The 25231-nt window shown below is 40.5% G+C and overlaps 1 protein-coding gene across 2 annotated transcripts in view; it reads right to left on the bottom strand.

The window, feature by feature from the left end:
* Positions 1–25231, bottom strand: part of USP24 (ubiquitin specific peptidase 24) — a 67866-nt gene that overhangs the window by 2569 nt on the left and 40066 nt on the right. For both annotated transcript variants that reach the window (XM_061344743.1, XM_061344744.1), the window contains 35 exons: positions 24872–24967; positions 24487–24715; positions 23458–23617; positions 23035–23190; positions 22436–22506; positions 21570–21730; positions 20337–20398; positions 19801–19992; positions 19391–19508; positions 17919–18063; positions 17414–17533; positions 17049–17174; positions 16748–16846; positions 16464–16546; positions 16152–16293; positions 15628–15747; positions 15024–15244; positions 14488–14612; positions 13670–13811; positions 13203–13353; positions 11786–11881; positions 11022–11125; positions 10301–10414; positions 9458–9554; positions 8649–8765; positions 7956–8048; positions 7324–7426; positions 6413–6534; positions 5146–5259; positions 4797–4862; positions 4457–4523; positions 2339–2417; positions 1673–1748; positions 522–608; positions 89–199 (listed from right to left, as the gene is read on the bottom strand). In XM_061344743.1, the coding sequence (XP_061200727.1) occupies positions 89–199; positions 522–608; positions 1673–1748; positions 2339–2417; positions 4457–4523; positions 4797–4862; positions 5146–5259; positions 6413–6534; positions 7324–7426; positions 7956–8048; positions 8649–8765; positions 9458–9554; positions 10301–10414; positions 11022–11125; positions 11786–11881; positions 13203–13353; positions 13670–13811; positions 14488–14612; positions 15024–15244; positions 15628–15747; positions 16152–16293; positions 16464–16546; positions 16748–16846; positions 17049–17174; positions 17414–17533; positions 17919–18063; positions 19391–19508; positions 19801–19992; positions 20337–20398; positions 21570–21730; positions 22436–22506; positions 23035–23190; positions 23458–23617; positions 24487–24715; positions 24872–24967 (4165 nt within the window). The remainder of the gene's footprint in view (positions 1–88; positions 200–521; positions 609–1672; positions 1749–2338; positions 2418–4456; positions 4524–4796; positions 4863–5145; positions 5260–6412; positions 6535–7323; positions 7427–7955; positions 8049–8648; positions 8766–9457; positions 9555–10300; positions 10415–11021; positions 11126–11785; positions 11882–13202; positions 13354–13669; positions 13812–14487; positions 14613–15023; positions 15245–15627; positions 15748–16151; positions 16294–16463; positions 16547–16747; positions 16847–17048; positions 17175–17413; positions 17534–17918; positions 18064–19390; positions 19509–19800; positions 19993–20336; positions 20399–21569; positions 21731–22435; positions 22507–23034; positions 23191–23457; positions 23618–24486; positions 24716–24871; positions 24968–25231) is intronic.

Raw genomic sequence — 25231 nt, 5'->3', positions numbered from 1 at the left:
CAGTGATGCTTCTGACCCAAACCCCAGGATCAAGCTGTCTAACAAAGCAATGCAACAGAAGACAAACATGCCCTCATTTGGTTGTTACCTGCTGCAGATGCCTCTCCCCGTTCTCATTGGCTGGACTACTTTCTGACCCATTACTGCTTCCAGACTGATCTTTCTCGTTTAGCAAGGCTGTGGCATAGGCCAGGGTGTCCTGGGTTGGAAGAAGTCCAAAAGAGTGTAATGAGCCATGGTCACACCTTCATTTCATAATATATTTTGTTCTTAAAGTTGATTCTGAAACAATACAGCTGCTGTATGAGATGGCCGAGTCACCACAGGTAATTGGGAGGTATTGACTAACATCATTCAGCAGTCAGCTTTTCCAGGAATAAGCCCAAGGTCTGGCCTTCTAAAGGAAGAACGGTCTTAAGTGCACTGGAATACGCTAAAGTTGCCAAAACCAAAGATGCTGACTAAAAAGCAAAAAAGGAAATAAACCAAGTTTAACATCATCTCCTCAGAGTGACACATACCTGTGCTGAAATAGTGCGCTGGAAGGTTTTTGCCGTTGATGTTTCATTGGATACGTTACTCTGTGGAGCCCAATAATGTTCAGACATCTGCATAAAAAGGCAAGAAAACCACAAAATTGCTATATGAGTTCTACGTGTGTAAAGCCTCAGCCACTTGTGATGGTAGGAGAACTAACAAGTCTGCAGCAAGCTTTCTGAATCCATTGGCAATGAGATGGAGATCTGGGGCAAGAACAAGCATGCACTTTTAATGCATGCCAGAATGGTCAGAGAGACTATTGCCCCTCAGCTGAAAACTAGCAACCAACTCCCTTTATCTGGTGACTGTACTTGTGTGCAGGTTAATGGGTGTCAGCTGAGAACTGGTGGATTCAGGGTTTATATTAGCCAGTACGAAGTAAAAATGGGTACAGCAGGACTATCCAGCCCTGTCAGTGCACTGTGTTTCAAGAGTGGCAACAGGTTGTGCCAGCTGCACTGCAAGCATCCCACTAATTCTGCTTCCCGTGTTCAGTACAGTAGGTGTTCATGTATCCAACATCTGCCTGCTGGCAGCTGTCAGGACAGAAATCAGCCTGGAGCTAGGATGTTATCGTGTTGTACATACAGTGCTGCGAGACCAAGCATGGCCCTGCTTGACTGCAGACACATCAGAGCTTTATGTTTCCAAAGGGTCCTTGTGTACGTATGAGAGATGTGTTGGCCAAGAACAAAAACTAAATGTGTGGGAGGAAAAAGCTGTATGTGTCAACAGCTGTTTTGTGCCAAGCTGCGATGATTCCGTAAGGAATCCACTCATTTACGCATTCTCTTGCATCAACACACAGGCAAAGGAAAGCTGCTTTTTGAAGTGAAACCTTCCAGCATGAATACAGTGGCACTGAAAGCTTCCCACATGGTAAGGAGTAATCATTACAACCATTTACACTCGGTTTTATTCACTGTATATGCGTTTATGCCTGAAACACACGGGGGCTTACTGATGTTCTTACACGCCATCAGATTTAATTGCATCCAAACTGTCCCTGTAAATAACGAAGGGGCTTGTACTTTGTCTTTAGAGTCATCTCAGAATCATATAGAGGATGGAGATTTCCTAATCCTCATTGCAAACAAGTGACAGTTTCTCTGTAAAGTTCCAGCCAAATTACCTTCTTCTGTAGCCACTGCACAGCCCAACTCCAATGGTGGGAATTCTCCTTGAAGTAATCTTTCGCTGTAGGGCACCTTGGAAATGGAAATGGTATTCATTAGTCATGAACAAGGCATTCTGGCAAACCTAAAAAGAAATGCAAAGACTTCTTTGTCTTTGTGCTGCTGCCCTCTGGATGCACTACTGTCACTGCAAATTCTGTCTTGAACTGCACAGCCCTGTTACACTGAGTTAGCAAGAGCAATAATGCCCAGTAAAGCTTACACTAAGTAGTATGCTACAAAGACTCACATATTTCAGAACTGTGCATTACTGGGGCATAAGCCAAGTTCTAAACAGAGAATTTAGGAATCCTGATGTTTTAAAGTATGGGACAGTTACATTTATCTTGGCCTTAATGCTAGGCTCCTACTCTACAGAATGTAGCTGACCTTTGCCTTTATGAACAGCAATTATCAGCTGTTACAGAGAAATCCATCTCAGGTGCTAATCAGTACAGATTCCACTTCATACTGGCACATGTACTATCAAGACCTTTGAGCACCACTTATATCACAGTAACACAAGATAAAGCTGATAAAAAGCAGAAAGAGTAGCAGCCGAAATAGTCACAGAGGGGGCTAAGGTGGGGATGAGGTTAAATTCCAAACCTCATATTACTCACTTCTGAGCCAAAGTAACAAGGAACTTAACACACTGGTAACAACGGCTGCTGTCTATGTGGTTGCTGTGGTGCATCAAGGCTGTGGGGAGAGAAGAAACACACAGATTCAGATTCCTGTGTACCAGCCAGGCTGAAAACATAACAAGGATGAAGCCAGAATTTTAACTTGGGTGGCAGAAGTTACTTTACAGATGTTAGCACGAGTATCTGTGTTAAGCACTGCTGTATTGCTGCCAGTTTTGAGTACTTCCACAACTCTATTGGATTAAAAATAGATCAAAGTGAAAATGCAGTAATTCTTTCAAATGCAGTACCTGAATTTTAAACAGTTCTCTCCTAATGCAGTTCTTTCCCTATAATCCATTCTGTATTAGATAATCACTATGGTTACATCTATCTGAAGGGAAAAAAATACTGCCTGAAACCCACATAAATGGACCAGATCACCAGCTTCCACCTGGATCAGAATTTGCATAGCTAGAAGAATGTTTACAGCTTGCTCACACAAACAAGGATAGCAGCATTCAAAAGCCATGAAACTCTTCTATGGAGACTCCAGCAAAACCCCAGGCCATTCCTTCCAGGAAGTTTTCTATACCATGAATTCCCACATCTTTAGCTGAATTAAGTGAGGAGAAGCACAAAGGTTTCCACAGAGTTGTCACAATCAGATTTGCCATGCAAAAGTTGCTCTGTCCGTAGCACTCAGGGAAGAACATTGTAGTGAAACCTCTAAAGTGGGCAAATAATTGCTAGGGAACTGCCAATTGTCAGTTTAATTACTGCTGAAGCACAGCAGACAGTTAAAATGACAGCACTGCTGTACTGCTAATTATGCACAAATACCCTGGTGAGGACCACAGAAAACTATTATTTGCTGATTTCCTTTCTGGAAGTAAAACTAGCCAATGTGATGGATAGGTTACAGCTCACTGTGAGTGCAGGGAGACTGGATGCTGTTCATTGCTGTTGCAAGGAAGCTGCACGGTAAAAGTCCAACTTCCACACCCAAAACTCATGTCAGTTCTTGAAGCCTTCAGCATAAAACCCCAATTGAATAATTGCACCTTTCCTCTGCAGAGGAAAAAATGGTCACGCATTGCCCAAGTTACAGAATAGAACTGGTCCAAGTGGGACCAATTTACCTAGAAATAAAATAACCACTTAGCTATTGTCTTACATTGCTGCATATTCTGTCAGTCATACATAGAAACTATTAAACAGAAGACTATAGCAGTATAAGAAAGAAATAGAACAAAGCTAAATATTCCTTCTTAGTGAAACAGAATCCAAAATCAGGTGAAAGCCACAATCTGAAGCAGCTCCCCGTCCAAACAGCTCTGAAAAAGGTGTTCATGCTGCACTACTTCATCAGAGGTGCACTTTGAGCACCATGTGGCCACCCCACCTTTCTCTTGCACACAAAAGCCTTCTCTCCAGATTCACATGAAATACGATCTCATCACTTCTAGGACTTTTCTGTTGCTTTTGAATGCTTTAGTAACTTCAGTAATTCGCTCCATCAAATAGAGAGACAATACTTTGTATGAGCAGCAACAAATGGGAGCCACTTGTTAGGTTATGAGTCTATCCTGCATTTAGTAGTATTATCATCCTTCCATGCTGAACTAGTTTCTTTTTATAGTAATGAGGATGCTGACAAAACAAAAAAGATTGGTAATTTCTTGAGATATGCAGAAACCAAAAACTAAATTTTAAGGTTACAGGATCCATAAAGCTACTCTGTTAAGTTAATCCAAGATACTTCCCCCCACCCCTTATGCATACACCCTGACCTGCTTCTTACTCAGAAGAGTTAGTTCTGTTGCTGACCTCTTTTAAGTACATAAGTACCACTCCTCTCTGGGTTCACTGACTGCTGCTGCTGGAGAGAATTCATTTTTCCTAGTTAAATTCCTTTCCACTTTGCCATTAATCCAATATTCTAATACTTATTTTGGATTTTCTTAAGAGTGGTGGTGGCTAACTCAAACGTGTCGAGTTGTTTTCTCTGAGAAGTACAACAGTTCAGAAGGACTGGAAACTAGGAGCTGGTATGAACCATCATCACCACAAGGTCAGTAGGAGACAGGAATGTTCACCCACTGGCTTACTTGCCTATTAATCCATTTTCAGTTTCAAAGGCAAATTTGATGCGCTCTACTTGTAATGGGTCTTCAATAACCTGTTAGGAAAGAAAAGATCAAAGTAAGTTGTGTGTGATCCCTGTATTTATTCTATGGAATGGTTTAAACCACCTCAATATGAAAAAATCATGAAAGACTTGTGAAGTTTCATTTATCATTGAATTATCAAGACATTAATTTAAAAGTATTAGAAACTCCAAGCGGAAGGATTAAGAGATATGTGGATGTTGAAATGACCAAGGCAGTCCTGCCTCTTTTCATTATGCACTGATACAATGTCTATTCTGTACAAGTCTTTCCCCTTCACCTACCAGTATCTCATGGAGTAACTGGAATATGTTTTTCAGTTCATGAGGTGGAGCAGTTTCTAGCTGAGTCTGTATGTAAAATGTATAAAGTTACTTAGATTGTAAAGTATGTTGATGACACAAAGAATTACAAGACAGCTTTACAGATTTTAGAGAAATTTGTTGTTTTAAGCAACAAAAACCCAAAACCCCTCAAATCCACCAACACCCTCCCCCCCAATCCAATAAACTGTACTGATTCCAGTGTCATTATAACCCACAAGACACAGTATGATGAAAGCCTAGAAGAAATACTTGGAATGTGCCGAGCAAAAATGGATAAGCAAAAAGCTTATCTTGATTATTTCCCTACCTTGATGAAGTGTAGCACAGTAAAGGAAAAGTGCTCATTACAGAAGCAGCAATATACCACCATCTCAATGAGAACTGACAGAGATCCAGTTAGCTCTCGTAACGCATACATCACCTAAGGGAAAAGTGCAAACAATTTCAGACACAGCCATATAATTCTTTTTAAGTAAGTTTGTAATAGAATGTTAGTCTTTTCCAGGAAGGATGCAGCTTCTTCTCCTAGCTCCACACGGTGCAGTGAGCTGAAGCTCTGCCCTCAGAACACTCCATTCAGCTCCTGCTGCTCACCTCCAAGGGCCTGGGTCAAGCATGATACCAGTAAGTCAGAACAATTCAAGTTAGTTGCTCAGGCTGAGATGGTAACTGAGGGCATGGGCACTTGCAAAATGTGTTCAGCTGCCTTTGCTGTCTTTGTAAACTCTCAAACCAGACCCCTACGCTTAGGAATATATTAGAATAAGAAGAGGTCATGAGAAAATGAACATGAGCTGGCAGTGTGCACTTGCAGCCCAAAAGCCAACTGTATCCTGGGCTGCATCAAAAGGAGTGTGACCACAAGGTCGAAGGAGGTGATCCTGCCCCTCTACTCTGCTCTTGTGAGACCTCACTTGAAGTATTGTGTGCAGTTCTGGTGTCCTCAACATAAAAAGGACATGGATCTGTTGGAACAAGTCCAGAGGAGGCCACGAGGATGATCAGGGGACTGGAGCACCTCTCGTATGGAGACAGGCTGAGAAAGTTGGGGCTGTTCAGCCTGGAGAAGAGAAGGCTGCGTGGAGACCTCATAGCAGCCTTCCAGTATCTGAAGGGGGCCTATAGGGATGCTGGGGAGGGACTCTTCATTACCGACTGTAGTTATAGGACAAGGGGTAATGGGTTCAAACTTAAACAGGGGAAGTTTAGATTGGGTATAAGGAGGAAATTCTTCCCTGTTAGGGTGGTGAGGCACTGGAATGGGTTGCCCAGGGAGGTGGTGAATGCTCCATCCCTGGCAGTGTACAAGGCCAGGTTGGACAGAGCCTTGGGTGACATGGTTTAATGTGAGGTCTCCCTCCCCATGGCAGGGAGGTTGGAACTTGATGATCTTGGGGTCCTTTCCAACCCTAACTATTCGATGATTCTATAAGTGCCTTCTTGTTTAGGCTCAAAATAATAACCACACTCTCCAGCTGGCTGCTTTTTAATACTCAGTGTTTTCATGTAAGGATAGTTCAAATCACATCAGACCAACTTTTAGGTTCAAGCTGGGCACAATTTAGAACAGATACCTCCATTAAGTAGGGTTTTCCCTCCGACAGGAATAACAAGGCTTCCACTTCTTCATGGAGCGTCAGAAGTGGACCTGAAGCGGTGATGCTTAGAGATGGACGCTGCTTAAAGAGACCAGGAGCTATAGTAGCAAATACAAAAACAATCCACTAATAAATTAGTTTGTTCTACACACCTTAAAAAGACACTGCTGCTCATTTGGCATCATTATGGTCTCTAATAACATTCACCTCAACCACCTTACAGCTCCTATGATACTGTTCCAAGTAATCTCTAACACACCTGAAGTGTCATTTACTTCAGTGACATCAGCAAATGAACTGCAAGAAGGTCAAAGCAAAACGTTCCTATTTACTATCAGTACTTTGAGCTTTAGTTTCACTCCCTATCACTGGTGCACATTCAAATTCAGAATGTTTTATCATTCTTCTTTTACTTTATGATATTTGACTTTCCATCAACTATGGAAACTGTTAACCCTAGAGATAAATTAAGTTATTCTTTCAAAAGTCAACTTGAAATTCTTCCTTCCGGAAACTGAAGATCTCAACTTATTCCTTTATTATCTTTATCTGGAAATTTCTGCCTCTGGAGAAATATCTAGGAGAGTATTTCATGTCTTGCTATTCATCAGCTCAGACTTAGGAAATTGCTTTTAGGCATATAGGGGAGGGGAGAAGGCACAATAATGTCATTATCAGGATTTCCACAAGCCTCCCTCCCCGAGTGCCTGTAATACTATCTGTTTGCCACAGCCTCTTGGTACATTTACAGCTAAATGAACAGTAATTAAACACATGCTAACCATTACTGCCTTACATTCAAGGTTATTCTATTTTCTTCACTAAGTTATTCCCAGTCAAAGGAACTGAAATGCAAAGCCACCAGAAGGCAAAATCATAGTTCTTACCAACATTTCTTTGTGAGGAGACGTCAGAGTGCAAAACAAGAAGTGCTACAGTGTTGTGAAGATATCCAAACTCACGTGCTTGTGCTGAACTCCACCTGCGATTCTGTTTAAGACAAAAGAGATGTTTCATTAACTGTTTATCGCCTGGTTTAGTTCTGCTAAGCTAAAGCAAAGCAACGTCCTTAACAGTCCGTTACCATGGTCTAATACTTGGAAGCTGGTGAAAATTTTGTTATTATCAGAAACACGATGCTCACTTCTGCCAAAATGGCTATTTCCATGCTAACTACGCATAGTAGTTAGTGAGGCACTGGAATAGGTTGTCCAGGGAGGTTGTGAATGCTCCATCCCTGGCAGTGTTCAAGGCCAGGTTGGACGAGGCCTTGAGTAATATGGTTTAGAGCGAGGTGTCCCTGCCCATGGCAGGGGGGTTGGAACTGGATGATCTTAAGGTCCTTTCCAACCCTAACTATTCTATGATTCTATAGGCAGACTAACACTTGCATGAAGTTTGCAGAATAATCCAAGGATTAGTCTACCCTACCACCTGGAAAGCATTTATCCCTAATTTAAGCATCATAAAACCATGGAAATGACAAACCACAGCACAACACATGCTACATAATCTTTACCTGATTACTCTGCCGGTTGGGGCCAAGGAGGAAGTTGATCATGTGCCTCAAAGCAGAGTGTCTGAGAAGAAGACTGCTAGCCCTTATACCCTGCTGTATGGACAATAAGAAGTTACATTCCTGTGTAGCTTGAAAATTAGTGCTCTGGGGAGCTACAGTAAATTGCATGGCCTAAACACTGCATTTTCCACTCTAAGAAATGAAACAGATTATCATACAGATCAGTAAGTCACACCTTTGAAAAGCTGTCTCATATAGAGAGCACACTGCACAGACTGCATAGAGCACACTGCATAGGTTGCATAAGAATCAGTATATGCAAAATAAATGTTACATTAAAAAGGAAAAAAAGAACAGGGGAATAGAGAGAAGCCATACTGGGGTAAACAGTCCTGTCTACTCAGTTGTTCTGCCTCCTATAGGACAAAACCCATGAACACTAAGTTTCAATTTCTATTCAGATCCTGGAAATGACATCTTGAATTAGTACACTCTGCTGGTGTATTTTTGTGTGATTTTATTCTAATCTAGTGTTTAAAGCCATTTCCTTTTCAGAAAAGGAATAAAAAGAGAATACTAAAGTTCTGGAAGAGTTTCACTGGGCTGCTTAAACCTTCTACGAATATGGATGACTAACTGCTTTGCTCTTGTCCTTTAAAATGAAAACTGCATGAAAAAGCAATGGTTTCTTACCTTCTGTACAAAGTTATTGAATAGCAAAAAGTACTGAGCACAGTTTTTACAGTTTTCAGGTACATCTTTATCCAGCAGAGCAAGTAGCACCTCCAGTAATTGATGCAGAGTTTTTAACTGTGGAAAAGAAATGATTAATTCGAATGTTAAAGAGTTGTCCAAGCCCTCACTGACAACCCACAGGCACACACCAGAACACAGGTAACACTTGAGCTCGCTTCATACAGATTATTTGGTTCAGGAATCCCAAGGGAAATAGGTAAATCTCTAACATTCTACAAATGACATCTACAAATGATGCCTTCCCTACTAAGATCAGCAAAATGGAACAAAACTGCACTTCCCAAACTTACTTGCCAAGATTTTCTAATAGAAAATTAAACTTTTAAAAACAATCCTACTTATGAGATAACTCAGTTTCTGCTGCTATAGGCTTCTAAGGGAGGGAGGAGAACTGGTTAAAAATCAAGCTGATTTCTCAATCAGAAAGATAATGAATCTTGAGAAAACACCTTTTCCAAACTATCAGCAGAGTATGTGATACCAGTTTATAAGAGAAGCTGAAACCAGGCAGAATTGCTTAAGTAATACTTTGAACTTAAATTCTGAGAACGACAGTAGCATGTTACCACCTAGGACAGGAATAGACCAGCATCAACCTATTCAAGAAATGAAGATCATGGAAGCATGGTCAAGACAAGAGCCTTTCACCATGGCATTTACAAATCACGCAGCACTGTCTGCAAACACAGCAAGAGCCACGAGGTACAGACAACCAACAGGATCACTGGTGATGAGGTGACACTGACCTTCTCCTGATAAAGCAAGGCACTGTCGAGGGTTTTTTCAAGGATAGTGGCTACAGCAACTCGCACCTCCCTCACACTGCATTCCAGGAGGAAAGTTCTGGAAGATAAAAGGCGAAGCTGCAAAGAGAACTGGAATCAACGTGTACACACGGTTACTATGATTAAATGCCCTGTTTGTCATTTAAAAAAAGGATATCAGCCCACATATGTCTTGTATTGTACTTCTGTGGAGAAGCCTTAAGTTATTTTCCTGCCCTCCTGCTTGTCACTAGTGAGGTCTATAATATTCCTTATTTATTCAAGTAACAAAAGGGCTATCAGAGGACCCTGTCTTTCAGTGCAACTTCTAAGATAGAATTTTCTTTACACTGGCATACCTCTAAGTTTATCAGATCTTCAACCATTTGTCTTCAGTGTTTTCAAGACACCTGTTAGCTGATCTTGGGCTTGGTGAGAGAAAACTATTTCCAGTTTATCTGAGCTTTGTCAGGTAAGTATTTAACTTACCCCGACCACCTTCACCATGTTCTTCTTTCCTCTCACTTCCAGGAGTGACTAGACATAAACTATACTAGACATAAGCACACTCCAAGACACTCCACTGAATAAAACATCTGCATCCTCCTCCACATAATGCTGCACTATTTTACTAGGTTTTCAGTTACTCAGAAAGCTGCACAACCAGAGAAAATAGTAGAAATAAACCCCCAAGTGATTATCTAGAGTGATGTTTAAAGAAAGCAGACAGACAACTCTACGGGAATACATCAGTATAGGCCACATCATGTTATAAGGAAGCTTTATCCATGCACGAGACACAAACCCAGAACTAACAGCACTTACTTTACAAGCTCCCGGCCCTCTGGCCCGACGAAATACTCAACTAACCACTGACACGCATCAATGCTTTTGGAGAGCAGTGCATCTATGGTGGCAATCCATTCTTCTGTATCAGCCCTTGAACAAAAGAGGGATAACTGTCAGAAATGAAAGAGAAATAAAGCCCTCCAAAACTGAAGCCATGTTTCTTGATTGCTAAAGAGAAAGAATGCTTACGTTACTTGAATGTGCATTTGATGACTTAAGACAAAAACATTTAGGGAAGTATTTGGGAACAACTTGCTGCCTTTAAATCCATTAAAGCCTTTCCATGCCCAATGCACTACCACCAAAATAACAGACAGCTGGGACAGTGAGCAAACTGTCAGGTTATACATGACCCTCTTTCTTCTCTCAGACTTCTTTGTGATGGGATTCCAATGCAAAGCAGATAATCACAGAATCATAGAATCCTAGAATGGTTTAGGTTGGAGAGGACCTTAAAATCATCCAGTGCCAACCCCCTGCCATGGGCAGGGATGCCTCCCACTATACCAGGCTGCTCAAGGCTCTGTCCAACGTGACCTTGAACAGTGCCAGGGGTGGAGCGTTCACAACTTCCCTGAGCACATGTATTGCTACTTCTGTAAATGCCTATGCTACCCTCAGGATTTCAAGATGCTGCAGGTACGACAAGCATGAAAACCTCATAGTCTGTTATTACAGTACAAGAACAAGAGCTTACCTGAGTTTCTTCTTGGTTCGGAGATAGGTTTGGAAGAGGAACTGGACTGCCAGCTGTAAGCTCACCTTTGCCATGCATGGGTAATAAGGATGCTTTACCTTAGTCTGAAAGAAATGTCAAGTTTACTTTAGCAGAAGTATGCCTGCAGCACAAACACTGTCTCTTAAACACATCAATGTGTTCTACTGAAGTAATTGACTTCATTTGGAAAAACAAACCAAAGCATTTTTCTGTGCTAAAAACAGTCTCCAGTGCTGACTATGCTAGTTAACAAATATGCTAAAACAGGAACAAACTTGCTGCAAGACCCACTAGATCTGTGGATTTAATAACGTTAATAAATGCAGGTTTATTTATTACTCCACCTAGAAGAACTTAATTAGCAAATGGTATTTCCTATGTAAGTCTATCAACTTCGAGGTGACTAACACCAACTTTTGGATTTTCCATACAGAGAGGAGCTTCTGTCTCTAGGGCTCAGTTTGTATCACCAAAAAAGCTGCATGTTATTTGATCACTTTTACTATGGCATAATGTTTCTCCTACTACTAGAACAGGAGGCTGGAGTCTGCTTTGAGACAGATGCTGTTATTAATATATAAAATAGAATAAGAATTACCAGAGATAATGGATTGTTCAGCTGGAAAAGCAAAGCCACGTCAATCTTTCTCTTCCAGTTTTTCTGGTTGTGACCCAGATAGTTGCTGTGGCCCTCTGACCCAACATATTCTGAATACTCTTAAGATGAAAATCTAGGTACTTACAGCATTCAGTGAAGCTAATGACAGCACAAAACTGAAGTAGTCACTACTGTATACATCTCTGTTTTTCATAAATTTCAAGTTTTCATCTCTCACCATCTGTAAAAGAAGACAAAAAAGCCTAAAATGCTGCCAAAGTACATTTCTCTAACTAAAATTGCATATTTTATGTAAATACGTGTGGTGTTTAAAAACCAGTGTCAGACCTATCCTGTTCATGTTCTGAATCACTGCTTTGGCGGAGGGGAAAATACAGATAGGAGACTTACAAGATTTGTACATCCAAGGATATTACAAAACATAAGAGAACAGATGAGTGCCTTAATAAGCATTTGGCCATTAAGGGAAAAGAAAAAGCAGGAAGTTGCTGATAAGTTCCATTTTTTGCTGGCTTTTAATAAAAGAGCTGAGAACATCCTTCTAACCTGAAAGGCTTGCTTAGCAAATTTACATGTGCAGAGCAAGGAGCCACGGTGTAATTATAAGCTGCATCCACAATAATATATTTAAATGATATTAATATTTGTCATTTTTCAAAAGAGACTTTGCTGAAAGACTCTCAATAAATCTGAGCCAAGTTCTGTTTACTGTAATAATACAATGCTGGATGCAAGAATACCTAAAGTAGTTATTAATGCCTGATACAGCCCTACTGGAGGGCCACACATAGTCAGCAGCTTATTGTGACTGTGTATGTGATGTAGGCTCTCTTGTGTATGTGCAGATCAGCAGGATTGTGTGTGGTTCAGAAAGTCAAGTATATGCAAGACTGTCCCCTCTCCTGTATGGACCAGAGCTGCAGGCCTGCTGATCGAGATGCTCCTCTTATGACAGAGGATATTCAGGCTCTACCGTTCTCTCACTGCTCTGCCAGTGCCATCACACCTCTATTTTCAGTCCTGACTTGCAAAGTTGCCTTCAATATCTGTGTTTTCCCCTTTGAGATCTTATTCAGTATTACACAAACTAACAGACATGAACAGAACTGAAGCTGGTTTTTGTTTCTCTTACTTCTCCTCCACTTTCTACATTCTCGTTAACTCAAGAACTTGAGGATGACTGTAATTTGCCATCAACTCCATTACTGTTCAAGTGTACTTCAAATGAAGCATCTTCTCTGCTCTTATCTCTCCCTGCTTGCACGCTGACTGCTGCCATATCTCATGTTTGAATAATTTGCCTGCAGTTTCTTCAAAGCAAAGAATGATGGCTCAGTTTTATAAGAAGGGACTGCAAAACTTAACAATAACGGACCACTGAGCAGCTTATTAATAACTATGTGAAAACCTGAATTCTTTCCTAGCTTTGCTTGCAATGGAATTACTTCAAGGCCACCTTCAAAGTTCCTGTGTTCCTCTTACTATGTGCTTAAATTTCCTAGCAGCAGGATTCAGTTGCCACTTGCTACTGATATATCTACCTGATATATCCGCACAGGCATTTTCTCTACAAAAAGCCCTTTTTTCTCTCCTTTTCGAACCAGCTTGGTCAAGATGGAGAGGCGGTCACTGTTGGGCCTATGGGGTCGAGGTGATGACTGGGGTGAGATTTCTGGTGAAGATGGAGCAGATCTGAAACACACACAAGCTCAGAGTGAATAACAAAATCCTACAACAAATCTACAGTTCAAAGTTTAAAGTGCCAGTACAGCCAGTGTAACCTTAAGGCAAACATAGATGAGTCAAAATACTTCTTGAGGCTGTCAGCTTGAGTGTCTTAACTGCAATAGTGACAGCAGCATGGAAAAGGAAATTATAAAGGCAAAACAAAGCCATTCATTAAGCAGCTTAAAAACCAAAACAACAGAAGGGTCATTTGTTGAACAGGAACTCTCAATTTCCTAGACTAGATATACGAGAAACCTTCATAGACACAAGAAGAACTTACAATGAGAGGTCCTCAGCTTCCTGACGCACAACACTCACTCGGCTTTTCTTTGGTAAGACTGGAGAGTTCTGGTCAGACACTCTCTGGTAAAACAGCATATAGGCATTCCAGTAGCGCCGACGCACATCAGGGTATGGGTTAGCTGGTGGGAGAAAAGGCATTCGATGAAGGCCTTTGAAGGCTTAGTACCTTTTTCATTCCTATGGGGAAGTGAAACTGGGTGTGCAAGTAGTGTATATTGTGGCACTATAAGGCTATTTGTCAGATCAAAACATCAGTCTATGTTAGCAAATAACAAAAACCTGAATTAAAAAGCATTTTTTGCAAAAAGCAGCTGATAACTGTCAGAATTATGAAACAAATTAATACTGGCAGAGAAGTTGGAACTTGATGATCTTAAGGTCCTTTCCAACCCTAACTATTCTATGATTCTATGATTCTAACTATTTGGAATTAATTCCTTAAAGCGCTGAGAAGTTTAACTATGTGATGCCACACCATGTTCTATGCACCATCATTTTCACTCATCTAAAAGAAAGCCTTTTTGGTTTTTTTTAGACACAAAGTACCATTTTACTTCTGAATCTCCTCTGCTACCAAGTCTACAAAGTGCTGAACAACAGTGGATATGGTTCAATCAATATTAAGCTGTATACAAGCTGTTATGTCCTTCAGTAAAGACCTAGGGAAAAAAACCTGCTTCATAAAGATTATTAGACCAAGCAACTCAAAGTACATACAATGAACTGAGTTCTACCTCTATTGAGAACCAGTATGAAACATAAAGCTACTGTGAATCAATCTGTAGTAGTGCTTACATTGATCATAGACTTTAGGTCTATACTCTCCACCAAAACATTCATACTCCAGGGTTTCATCAGTTAAATCAAATTCTTCAACAACGGTGTCATTAAATTTATACCACTTTCCTTTTCCACAGCCCCTGTGATCCAAACAGAAGAGAAACACAGAAACAAAGTCACTTGATTGTCTAGTAAAAAACCAAACCACCCTGGATACCCTAGAATTGACAAACCTGAACCCACATTTGCTTTAACAGTTAACAGTATCAAAGTTGCATTAAACAAATAAGCGTGATTAAAAATAGAAGCACATCACCTGCACCTATGTGTCACAGGAAGCCCTCAAACTGCAGTACAAGGTACATGAGAATTGATGAGACTTTTTATAATATGGTGTCCCATATCATTGTGCTATTAACACTCACAATACTGGGCATTAAGAAAGGGAAGAGTGATTCCCATAGAGCTCTGAATGGCTCACTATACCTTCCCAAAACAAGCAGTCTTTAGACCACTTTCAACACCCCCAAGCAAATCTTCTTGTTCATTACCTCCTATCCTTTATAAAGGAGTAGTAGTGCCCTGCATGTGCCTGGCCACTGTGAACAATCACACCAACAAGCTCATAGTTTTCGGTAGGGGCAACTTTCTTCCTTGGGGAGCCTCCACCTCCTTGATCTGTGTTTCTACCGTTGTCTCCCACTTCAGAGGACGAGTCCTGGCGAGCCATCCCTGACACAGTGTAAGGTTCCATGTTCAGCATCCAGGGAAACTGTTGAAAGAGATTATTTCAGATTAACTCAGAGATCACATCGTGTACATGCTTAATGGAAACTCAAGAGAATTGTATTAATACTTCCCAAACTGGGAACTTCAAAGAAAAACATGGTACTTCAACTTTTCGTCATTATGACACAGAAACTAAATGTATTCATGGTTTATGGAGGTTTTTGATCTTGCTTTCTGAAAGGACCCCAAGAATGTTGCAGACAAGGAAATCTCTGAGGAAAACTACTTATTTTCTGCAGCATGATCATGTTTTAAGTGTACTCAAAATCCCTGTATCAAAATGTAGGCAAAAGAAAGAATGAACAGGAAGAGTGAGAGCCCACTCCACAAAGCAGCAGGGGTGTGCCATAAGAAATGCTTTCTTACCCTTATTTGCTCATCATATTTAATAGAACGTCCACTCTCCCAGTCAAAGCCGAATCTCATCAGGTGAATCACCAACAGGCTAGGTAAGACCTTAATGCACGTGCGCTTCACTGTAGTTCTCTTAAAAAGAAAACAAGATATCACCTCTATCTATATACTTCAAACATTCAGAAGTGCTCTTCTACAGATGCACAATTCCAGCCCTATGGAATGAATGCACAACACAGCCATCGGAGGCAGGGTGGCCACATGACTGTAATACCTACAGGCAAAATATGAGTACAGGTATTACAGTTTGTGCAGTGGGCTGGTATGTTACAGAACATTTTACCACCATGCAATCCCCCTCAATGTTCAGTCCACAATATGAGTTACAGGGAAGAAAGAATGCTGTCTGCATGCAGTTAATGTTCTCATTGTGTCTTCAACATGAAAGAGTAAGCAGGGCCTAAGCATGGCTTCTATGCTGAAGAAAATACCATGCTACAGCTGAATCTTCTTTCACATACACAAAGAACTAATACCTTTTCTTTGCACTTTTCACAGTAGTATGCATTGCTTCCTTCCAGAACCTCTCCTCTAACAAACTGATCCAGTGATATTTCCAGACTTTGACATGAAGTCACACCTAGGTTGAGAGCCATGAAGGCTTCCTCGCGCTCATACCTAAATTCAAGGAGAAAAACATTGACAGAGTAGAACTCGAATTAACAAGACTTGCACTTAGGAAAGAATATTGCATTTGCCCCATAGCTATCAACAGCTGTGATGCTATTTTGGCCTACTTATGTTAATAGTTATAGGAGCCCATTACTTTGTAAGTAATTTAACGTTACCTGTGAGGACAGTCCTTGCAGATCTTCTGATCAGAGAAGATCCCTTGAAATGTATTCTTAAATATTTGGTCTCTTCCTATTTTCTGTTGGAGATGTAAAGTTAGACATCAGTTGGATGTATTGCAGGGAAAGACCATGAAAGCAATAGGAATTTTAAACTTCTGAATACTATGGATACTAGTTGAATGTCTCTCTGCCTTCTTTTCTGAAGAACAACAGAGAAAGAGAGGAAAAGTACTAAGGAGATGCATACAAACAAGGAAAGAAATCCCTGAGGATTTTACCTTGAGGTACTCATCCATTTGATCTATAAGACTGGTGAAGAACTCGTAAGCATCCTGTTGCTCTCTAACGTATAGCTCCTTATTCCACATCTTGAAAATCTATATAAAGTATAAATATATATATGAAAAGGTGGTTCCTCCATATACACATCACTGAAAAAAGTGATTTTTTTGAAGAAAGTTATTATTAAATGCTTCGACTTTTTGAAGTAGAACTGACCTTATACCTAGATATTCTACAACGAGAAAAGGCTGAATAAATAACTCATGTTATTATAACCTAAACAAGAAGACATAATACCTTCCAGAAGTTCTCAGGTACATAATACTGTAGCTTGCTTTCCATCAAATGACCAAAAAGAGATTGAACTTGATAGAACACATTGTCATCTGGATTGTCTGTATCATCATCTATGGAAAGGAAAGCCTGGGAGGAAATAAATAACCTTATGAAGTTGGTTCTTGGCAAAATTATTACTTTAAGTTATGACACAGAACAAGAACTTGTAATTTATGTATTTATCATGTGTATGTATTTATGCACACATACATAAACAGTTTTGGGTTTATTTAAACAAGTCATTTATAAATGGTGCTAAACTGGACTTGCAGTTCAGGTGACATTCATTCCAAAACAAGGACTTTAATGGATGTTAAACCAATTACCTCTGGAAGACCTGGCTGCATATATAGCTGCTGGAAGACGGCATTCATGTAACAAGTAGCACCACCATTCTTCAGGCCCACAAATCCTGAAATGGAACGACTGTCCACTGGTGGAAGATACTAGAATGACAAACAGTTTTTGTTCCAGTAAGTTATAAAAAGCACGAGGCTCCAACAACATACTATAGGTTTTATAATCACCATCATATAAGCTGTTAAGAGCAGTTTAATGAAAAAACAGGAATATAAATTCTGAAAGACTGCAAGAGCACTATATTTGGTGTTTTAATTATTTAACACTTTGCACAAAACTCTTAATGGCTTAAAACAGACTCACTGGAGCATTTGCTTCAGAGGAAGATCACATGGGTCTGCATTTAATCTAACCTGTGTTTTGTCATCTTAAACTGAAGACCATAGAAACGTCATGAATGCACTAGTTAAGTGGATCACACACAGTAATCCAACCCGTGCTAACACACATCAAAAAAGGCTTCTTGCTTACATCAAACTCCTTGGTAAGTGCAGGGTCACACTGGTGATGCATAGAAAGCAGCTCTTTTGTAATAAGCTGGAGATTGGAAGGTGAGCTATCAGCCAGCATTACTAACACTTCATAAGCAGCTAATCGGCTATCTGCTGTGCTGCACCTAAAAAGAAAACCACATTTGAGATCTATTTTGTAGATGACTCAATTATTTCTAATTCCAGAAAGCCACATTACTCAGAACAAGTGACAATTAATGTTCAAAAGGAACACTTCAAATGATAGAACACTCCTGAGAGACTGCAGAGTGCTGTTTTTTCTTTCTTGAGGAAGGGGAAGGGGGAAGAATCAAATCACAGGAGCAGCACCAGGAACATTCCTTTAAATAAGCTTCCCTTAGTGACATGGAAAGACTTGTTAACATTCAGTAGCAAGGAAGAGTAGATGCCAAAAAGACACAGAACTGGTTGTACATTGAAGGAGACAGGCAGATACTCTCTATCACTGTAACACTGATACAGACGTAATGACTTATTTACAGGGATACAAGCTTTGAAAGAGCTAGACCAGACAACTTGCTAGGAGAGATGACTTTAGACCCAACCTGTGCTTCAAGCAGTGCAAAACACGTCTACTTAGCTCTTTTCTGTGCGTCAAACATTCTAGCCCTTTCTTCTAAGAGCCAAAGAAAAGGCTTTATTTACTCTAAGCAAACAAAAGAGCATGCTTGAGATTAACTGCAATGGAGCAAAGCTGGAGCAAAACACTAAGGTGTAGCAAGTCCTATTCAGTTCACGGTTGCTAAATGCTCCAACTGGAACCTTCTTTAGGGTACGTGGAAAGGCAGTGGGAATATGCCTGATCCAACTCGAACACCAAATAGTCAGTGTCATGCAAGTCATCCAGCTGCAGCTGCACAAAACTGCACATGAGCTAATCTACCCACCCCTTCAGATACTGTATGGCAATAACAGAAGGCAAGTGTGACAGGAAAGAGAAAGCCCACTCTTCTTCCCACCTCCATTTGATTTATTCTGGACTATTATCAGCTATGTCAGGTGCAAGGAGACTTGCTTGGCGTTAGCTTTTTGCAGAACACATTTCTTTTGAAGGGAAAAAGAAAACAGTGGAACTTCTGAGATTCTCATTTACAAGGGGCTTGGACAATTAATTTCCTGCTCATGCTCCAATTTAGGCAACTTCCCAAGTGAGGATGAGCTAAAGGAGTACTCTTTGAAGCTAGTGCTCAGTTGTGCTTGCAGTTCATCACTGATGCCTTAACAGTACACAGACTCTGGTAGTACAGAAAAGCAAAGATTTTGGGTCACACAAAACTTATTAAAATGCTATTTGTGCACTTATGTAGGAAATGCAGAGGACTAGGGAAACACTCCAACACTCGCATTAAATCCTAGCATCTGTAGCCCCAGTGCAACATTTGCATTCATGAGGACAAAACCCAACATAAAGAAAAACCAAACAGTTTTTACTTTGGATGGAAGTCTTGCTGGCTGATTGCAGCACTGCCTGCTGGAGAATGGCTATTGAGAATGATCCTGGATGCTCGGAAGAGGAAATCATCCAACAATGGCTTAATCAAAGATGAGCCTGTAACACAGTAACCCACACATACTGTTAAACACTTGTATTATCACTGCAAATGTCAAAAGGTGTTCTGTAACAGCAAAATCACTTAATAGCACCGTATCACCAACAAAAAGATCCAAATATTTCATCAGATGTCAAAGGTACAACAAAGGTACTGCCAAAACTACTCTTTAAAGCTCTGCATCACTTCTACTGATGTGTTACGTCTTCACACACACTGTCTACTACAGTCATCAGTTAGTGCTGATGCAGAAATCACACTAGTCGCTTTAGATTAAAAAGGAATACTTACCAACCATTTCCTTTTCTGCCCCACAGAGTGAAAGAAGAGTCTTGATGAGCCTCAAGTGTCCTGCTAACAGGATGTTATCAGCTTCACTGGTCTCACACTCAGCTGTGCGGTTGGGTTCGAAGTTGTCTAGCCAGGTGATCTCATCTTCTAACATGGCAGCTGGGCTTATCTTCAGCTGTTCCATTTCTGATGCTGCAAGAGGAAGAGGAAAGAAAAATCAACAGCTCTTTAAATGCAGAATACAAAGAATTTCAAGCAGTTTGGTAATGGTCTAGTTTGCCCCACAATGTGTACGAAGTGTAACTTCCACAAAGGAACTCAGTTCACTTTCCAAAAGGAGCAAGCTGCCTTGCTGTAACTCAATGCCAGAACAGCCCATGACAGGCATTAACACAGGACAGCCAGCATACTGGCAGGTCACATTGAGTTTGTAGTGTAGCTATCCCTCTGCAAAGGCAATTCTACATCTTGTCTCCATAAGGAAGACAAGTTTGGAAGCTGCCATTAGAATGGCACGTGTGCCTGTACATACTTACATGTGAGGTCATCCAATAACTGACATCTCAGGTCAAAGTATTCTGTACACTGGGACAGAAGTCTGAAACGGGTACAAACAGAAGAAAGGCTTAATTTAAAAGCAGAAACTTCTTTCTAAGCAGTTGCCTTTAAGGCCTCTGTGTGCTCTGTCCACCTAATCCAGAATCCCACAGCTACCTAGGTATGCTTCTGCATGTGCCTTATGCTGCAGCTTTAAAACAAACTCCTCTCCAACAGCTACTTCTGAATGTTAAGGATAACATTTAATCCTGATTTCTTCCTTTACCTCTTAACAATTTTAGTTAATTACCATATGACGATAAAACAGGTTTTAACTTCTCAGTTACTCCTCCATTCAGATTCCTTCAGAAACTGATGTTTAAAATTACTGTTAAATTCCACAACCTCTGGCTGGTCAGGGACAAGTTAACAGGACTGACACCTACAGGCTTTAAAGGTGTAATGGGTAACATAAAGAAGAAGAAAACAGGTGAAGTCATGAGCCCAGACACCACTGAAAAGACCAGATCCTTCAGGACTGGTTTCTGATCCAGACCCATGCAAATACTATCAAATAAGTTCAATGTTACTGTTGTAAGATTGCCACTATGCCTGAGGAAGGATTTAAGGGTGCTGGGGAGGGACTCTTCATTAGGGACTGTAGTGATAGGACAAGGGGTAATGGGTTAAAACTTAAAACAGGGGAAGATTAAACTGGATATAAAGAAGAAGTTCTTTACTATGAGGGTGGTGAGACACTGGAATGGGTTGCCCAGGGAGGTTGTGAATGCTCCATTCCTGGCAGTGCTCAAGGCCAGGTTGGACAGAGCCTTGGGTGAGATGGTTTAGTGTGAGGTGTCCCTGCCCATGGCAGGGGGGTTGGATCTGGATGACCTTAAGGTCCTTTCCAATCCTAACTATTCTATGATGCTATGTTCTATTCCAGCCAGGTTCTGATTCCCATGACCACACCTGAGAAAGAGCAGGCCAGTTTAATTTGGTAAGTCAAAGAAGCTGAACTATAAGAGTTCACCGAAGAAGAGTTGTACCTTGAGAATTCAGCTTTACTTTCCTTCAATTTACGTTCTTCCAAAACTATGTGGGGTGTGAAGGGATGGCTACTTTCAGCAGACTTGCAAAGCCTTAATCCCCTGTGCCTCAGAGTTCCCAAAGCATTCCTTACTTAAGAAGTTAACAGATTTGCTTCCTCAATAAAGAAGCATTTGACTTACCTCTGGTTGATTCCTCTCATGATGCTGGTTGGTGACCAAAGAGGCAGCTGGGCACCAAGAACAACACTCAGGAGAAACTGGTTTGGCTTTTGAACATCTGGGTGAGCTGATGTATCTGTCTGACTAAGGGTGTACAACTGGTCACAGGCAACACGACGAATCTGTAAGTGTCAAACATTAGCAGCTGCTCAAAGGTTGCAAAAAATACACTTATGTTTTGGTAGAGACATTGAAAAGCTTGTGTAAACCAGACTATGGGCTTTGCAGCCAGGGCTCCTCTATAGGGATTTAGGAATCTGCTTTCATCCCTGAGCTAAAAGCTCTGACGCTTTATTAAACACAGATTATAAATTTGGATAAGGACAAAAAGATGCAAAGACTTCATGTAAAATATATGAGATCCAATGAAATAAAGTAAGCATGACTTGAAACCTCTAGATTTTAAAATATTCAGAATAATCTTAAATCAGAAAGAATGAATTTTAAGAGGGTTGCAGCATCTGGGAGAACTTCTCAGAAGTTTAGAGAAGTCCATTAAAACTTACCCAAATCTTCTGGGATGAAAAGTTACTTGGAACTTTTTCCTAAAGTTTTACAGAAGTTGCCTTATTAAATTGAGAGTATTTTTAGGACAGCAGAGTCCTGGGTACCCCACGGATTAAACAAGCCTAAGGAATGCAACACTTCAGCATTTTCTATCAACACATCACTAGATACTGGAATTACTAACAGTTATACAAAGCTTATTCATTCAAATACCAAAACCTTTGGCAGTGCCTGTTATGAACAATTTAATCTTCAGGCCATATTAAATAATCAAAGTTTAGACATTTCAGAAGTATAACAAGAAGCTTTCAGAGCCTCACCTCAGCACTTGGTGATCCCAGCAGTATGTCAATGATGAAATCAGCAACACAAGGCAAATTGTAAAAAGATCCTGGAACAGAAACAATTTAAATAATTTAAAATGTTTAAATAATTAAAAATAAGCCAGATAGAGTCTTATATCAATACACTACAGCACCCAGAGGGCATCACCCCCATCAACACTGAAAAGCAGTAACGGCTATTTGGGTATTTCCCCATCTCTTCCCTCTAGCACCATATTAGAACAGCATTTTCCTTCACCTTTCACCACCACCAGTATCTACAATTCCTGTCCACAAAGGTTCAAGTACTAAGCATTAGCTATGCAAACAGCAGCAATTACATGCTTCAAAGCCAGTGCAAATATTTACATACTGGCAGTTAAATCAGCTTTCCCAAAACATGCCTTGCTCCATGCCACCTATTCTTCAGTCCTATAAAGAAATCCCTGTAATTTTTAATGAGGTTTTGTGTTTTTAACCTGTCTCAGCTTACAAAGCCAGAAGTTTCTCATGATATTTTTGTACTTGTCTGTCTTCAAAAGCCTCCCCCATTTATTTATATTCCAAATAGTGAGTAATCCAATTCTATTTCATACCTAGCTGCTGACTGCGTAGCTGAAGGCAGGTTACTAAGAGGGACAAGGCTTCTCCAGCAATCAGTGCATCTTTGGTGGATACAGACTGCTGTCGCACACAGATACCAGCATGCAGTGCAGTCGGCTCTCCTTCACTTCCTGAACTGCAATTACTTCCTGCATTAAAAGATGAACAAGTGCTGTGTTCCATTACATTCTTCAGATGTTTTCAGCTTCTGGTCAGTTCTCTGCAATTTCAAGAACTTCTCCGAATGCAATATGAATGTACAGCATTTTGTTCAGATTTGTGTCATTCAATCATATAATACCCCAAATTGGAAGGGACCCAAGAGAATCACTGAGTCCAACTCCAACAAATTCAGTTTCAATTAAACATAAGCCAAATGCTCTCTTTAGGTTGGTTTAGAGACACAGTTAACTTACCTGAGCTGCTAAGTCTATTTCGAATCCCAGCAGGAAATAAACTGTTACTCTCTTTTATTGGCTGACTACTTCCCACAAGATCCAGTCGTCCTGCAGCAGCAGCCCAAGAGAGCCTCATGAAGCAAGCCACTGTGGAAGTGAAATCATTCACCTCCATAGTCTGAAGGAACAAGAAACAGCAGTTATTTCTACAGTCAATATTTAATAGCCTTTATTAATCAGAAGGATATGAGGAATGTATCTTCTGAATCATGTCAAATTGACATTTGGATTTGTTTTCCTCCCTCTTTTCTAAGCAGGCTCAAGGATACAAGAGTTTCTGTTTGCAAGGAGATATAAGTATTGTTGCCTTCATAGGAAGTAGCTAAAGTTCTTCACTAGGGTAGGTATCTTTTTCACCTATCTGGAGTTAGGCATGCTGATTTCAATCACATAGACCCATCTGGGAACAATCACATAGATTCATCTGGGAAGCGCTGCCCAAGAACCTAACATAGCATGCTCTTTACATGAACTATGAAGTTTCTATACATGCCTATAAAGGGGAAAATAGCATTTTCCTAAGGTATTGAAAAGAAGAATTTCATTTTTCCCCCAGGGTACCATCAAGCTCATTAAAAATTAACTTCGTTATTTGAAACAAAAAACTTGCCCGAAATTTGCGGTTCAAAGAAACATGGACTATAAGCCACAAATTCAAACAGAAACCTTCTTCCTATTCACAGAAAATGACTAAGATCTTAGAGTAAAGGATAACTAAAGCTAAATCACAAGTAAGATTTATGTGTAGATCCACTTCTGGGGTATTACTTCCCTTTGTACTGCCAAAATAATTCCTGAGGCTATGTTAAAATCTGCAGCCAAGACTGGGATAAGATACTGATAGTTGGGATTTTCAGAGGCTTTTAAATGGAGCCTGGGAAAGAACCTGTGTAAAAGGTGAAGTTTTGATTAAAAATCCAAGAGTTATAGAGCTATCACTGGAGACGACACTGCTACATGACCATAAATCATCAAACATTTCCTTACTTGTATGGCAACTCTTGCTGCTGGTATGATTTCTTCTACCCTAATGGAGGATCTATCAGACACAGAGAGCTGTCGGTAGGATGACTTCTCGGGTGTTCCACAAATGGACATCTGCCTACTTGCTTGTCGGCTGACATTACGGAAGGGGCGTGAGGACAATGCTTCTACCCCATCTTTAATGAAATCCTCATCCAGTAAGGTAGGCATTGTCTGGCCAACAAGCAAGAACCTACATTCACAGAGCAAAAACATCAGGCTTGTTTTGGAATGTCCACAGCAAGTGAATGAAACAGAACTCAAAGTACCAATTAATCTTAAATATTACAAGCTGCACTCTTAAAAGCCAAGAAAGCAGCACTTTCGCTAATGAAAAGCAATTACATACCTTGCAAGTTGCAGGCAGATGGAATAGACTCCCTGTCTTGTTTCATAGTCTACTTCTGATGGGATGGAATCTCTCTGCATCACATTCACCACCAAACTTAAAAACAAATCAATAAAACAGACTCCATTTAGAAGTGTTTTACATTAGGAGAGAGCTGCAATTAATTTCTCTCTGTCTTCCCCTCCTCCTACTCAGTCAGCTGAGTGACAGTTAAAACTTCCAATCCGGCATCTTTGGGGGCTAACATCCCCATTTTCCCCTCTTATATAGAATCACAAAATAGTTAGGGTTGGAAAGGACCTTAAGATCATCAAGTTCCAACCCCCTGCCATGGGCAGGGAAACCTCACACTAAACCATC

The sequence above is a fragment of the Neopsephotus bourkii genome, unplaced genomic scaffold, assembly GCF_033783945.1.
Source record: "Neopsephotus bourkii isolate Nb327-2 ecotype Australia unplaced genomic scaffold, CSIRO-AGI_Nbou_v1 NB_234, whole genome shotgun sequence".
Classification (NCBI taxonomy): domain Eukaryota; kingdom Metazoa; phylum Chordata; class Aves; order Psittaciformes; family Psittacidae; genus Neopsephotus; species Neopsephotus bourkii.
The sequence above is the reverse complement of the archived record's forward strand: the minus strand, read 5'-3'. Positions and strand labels throughout refer to the sequence as shown.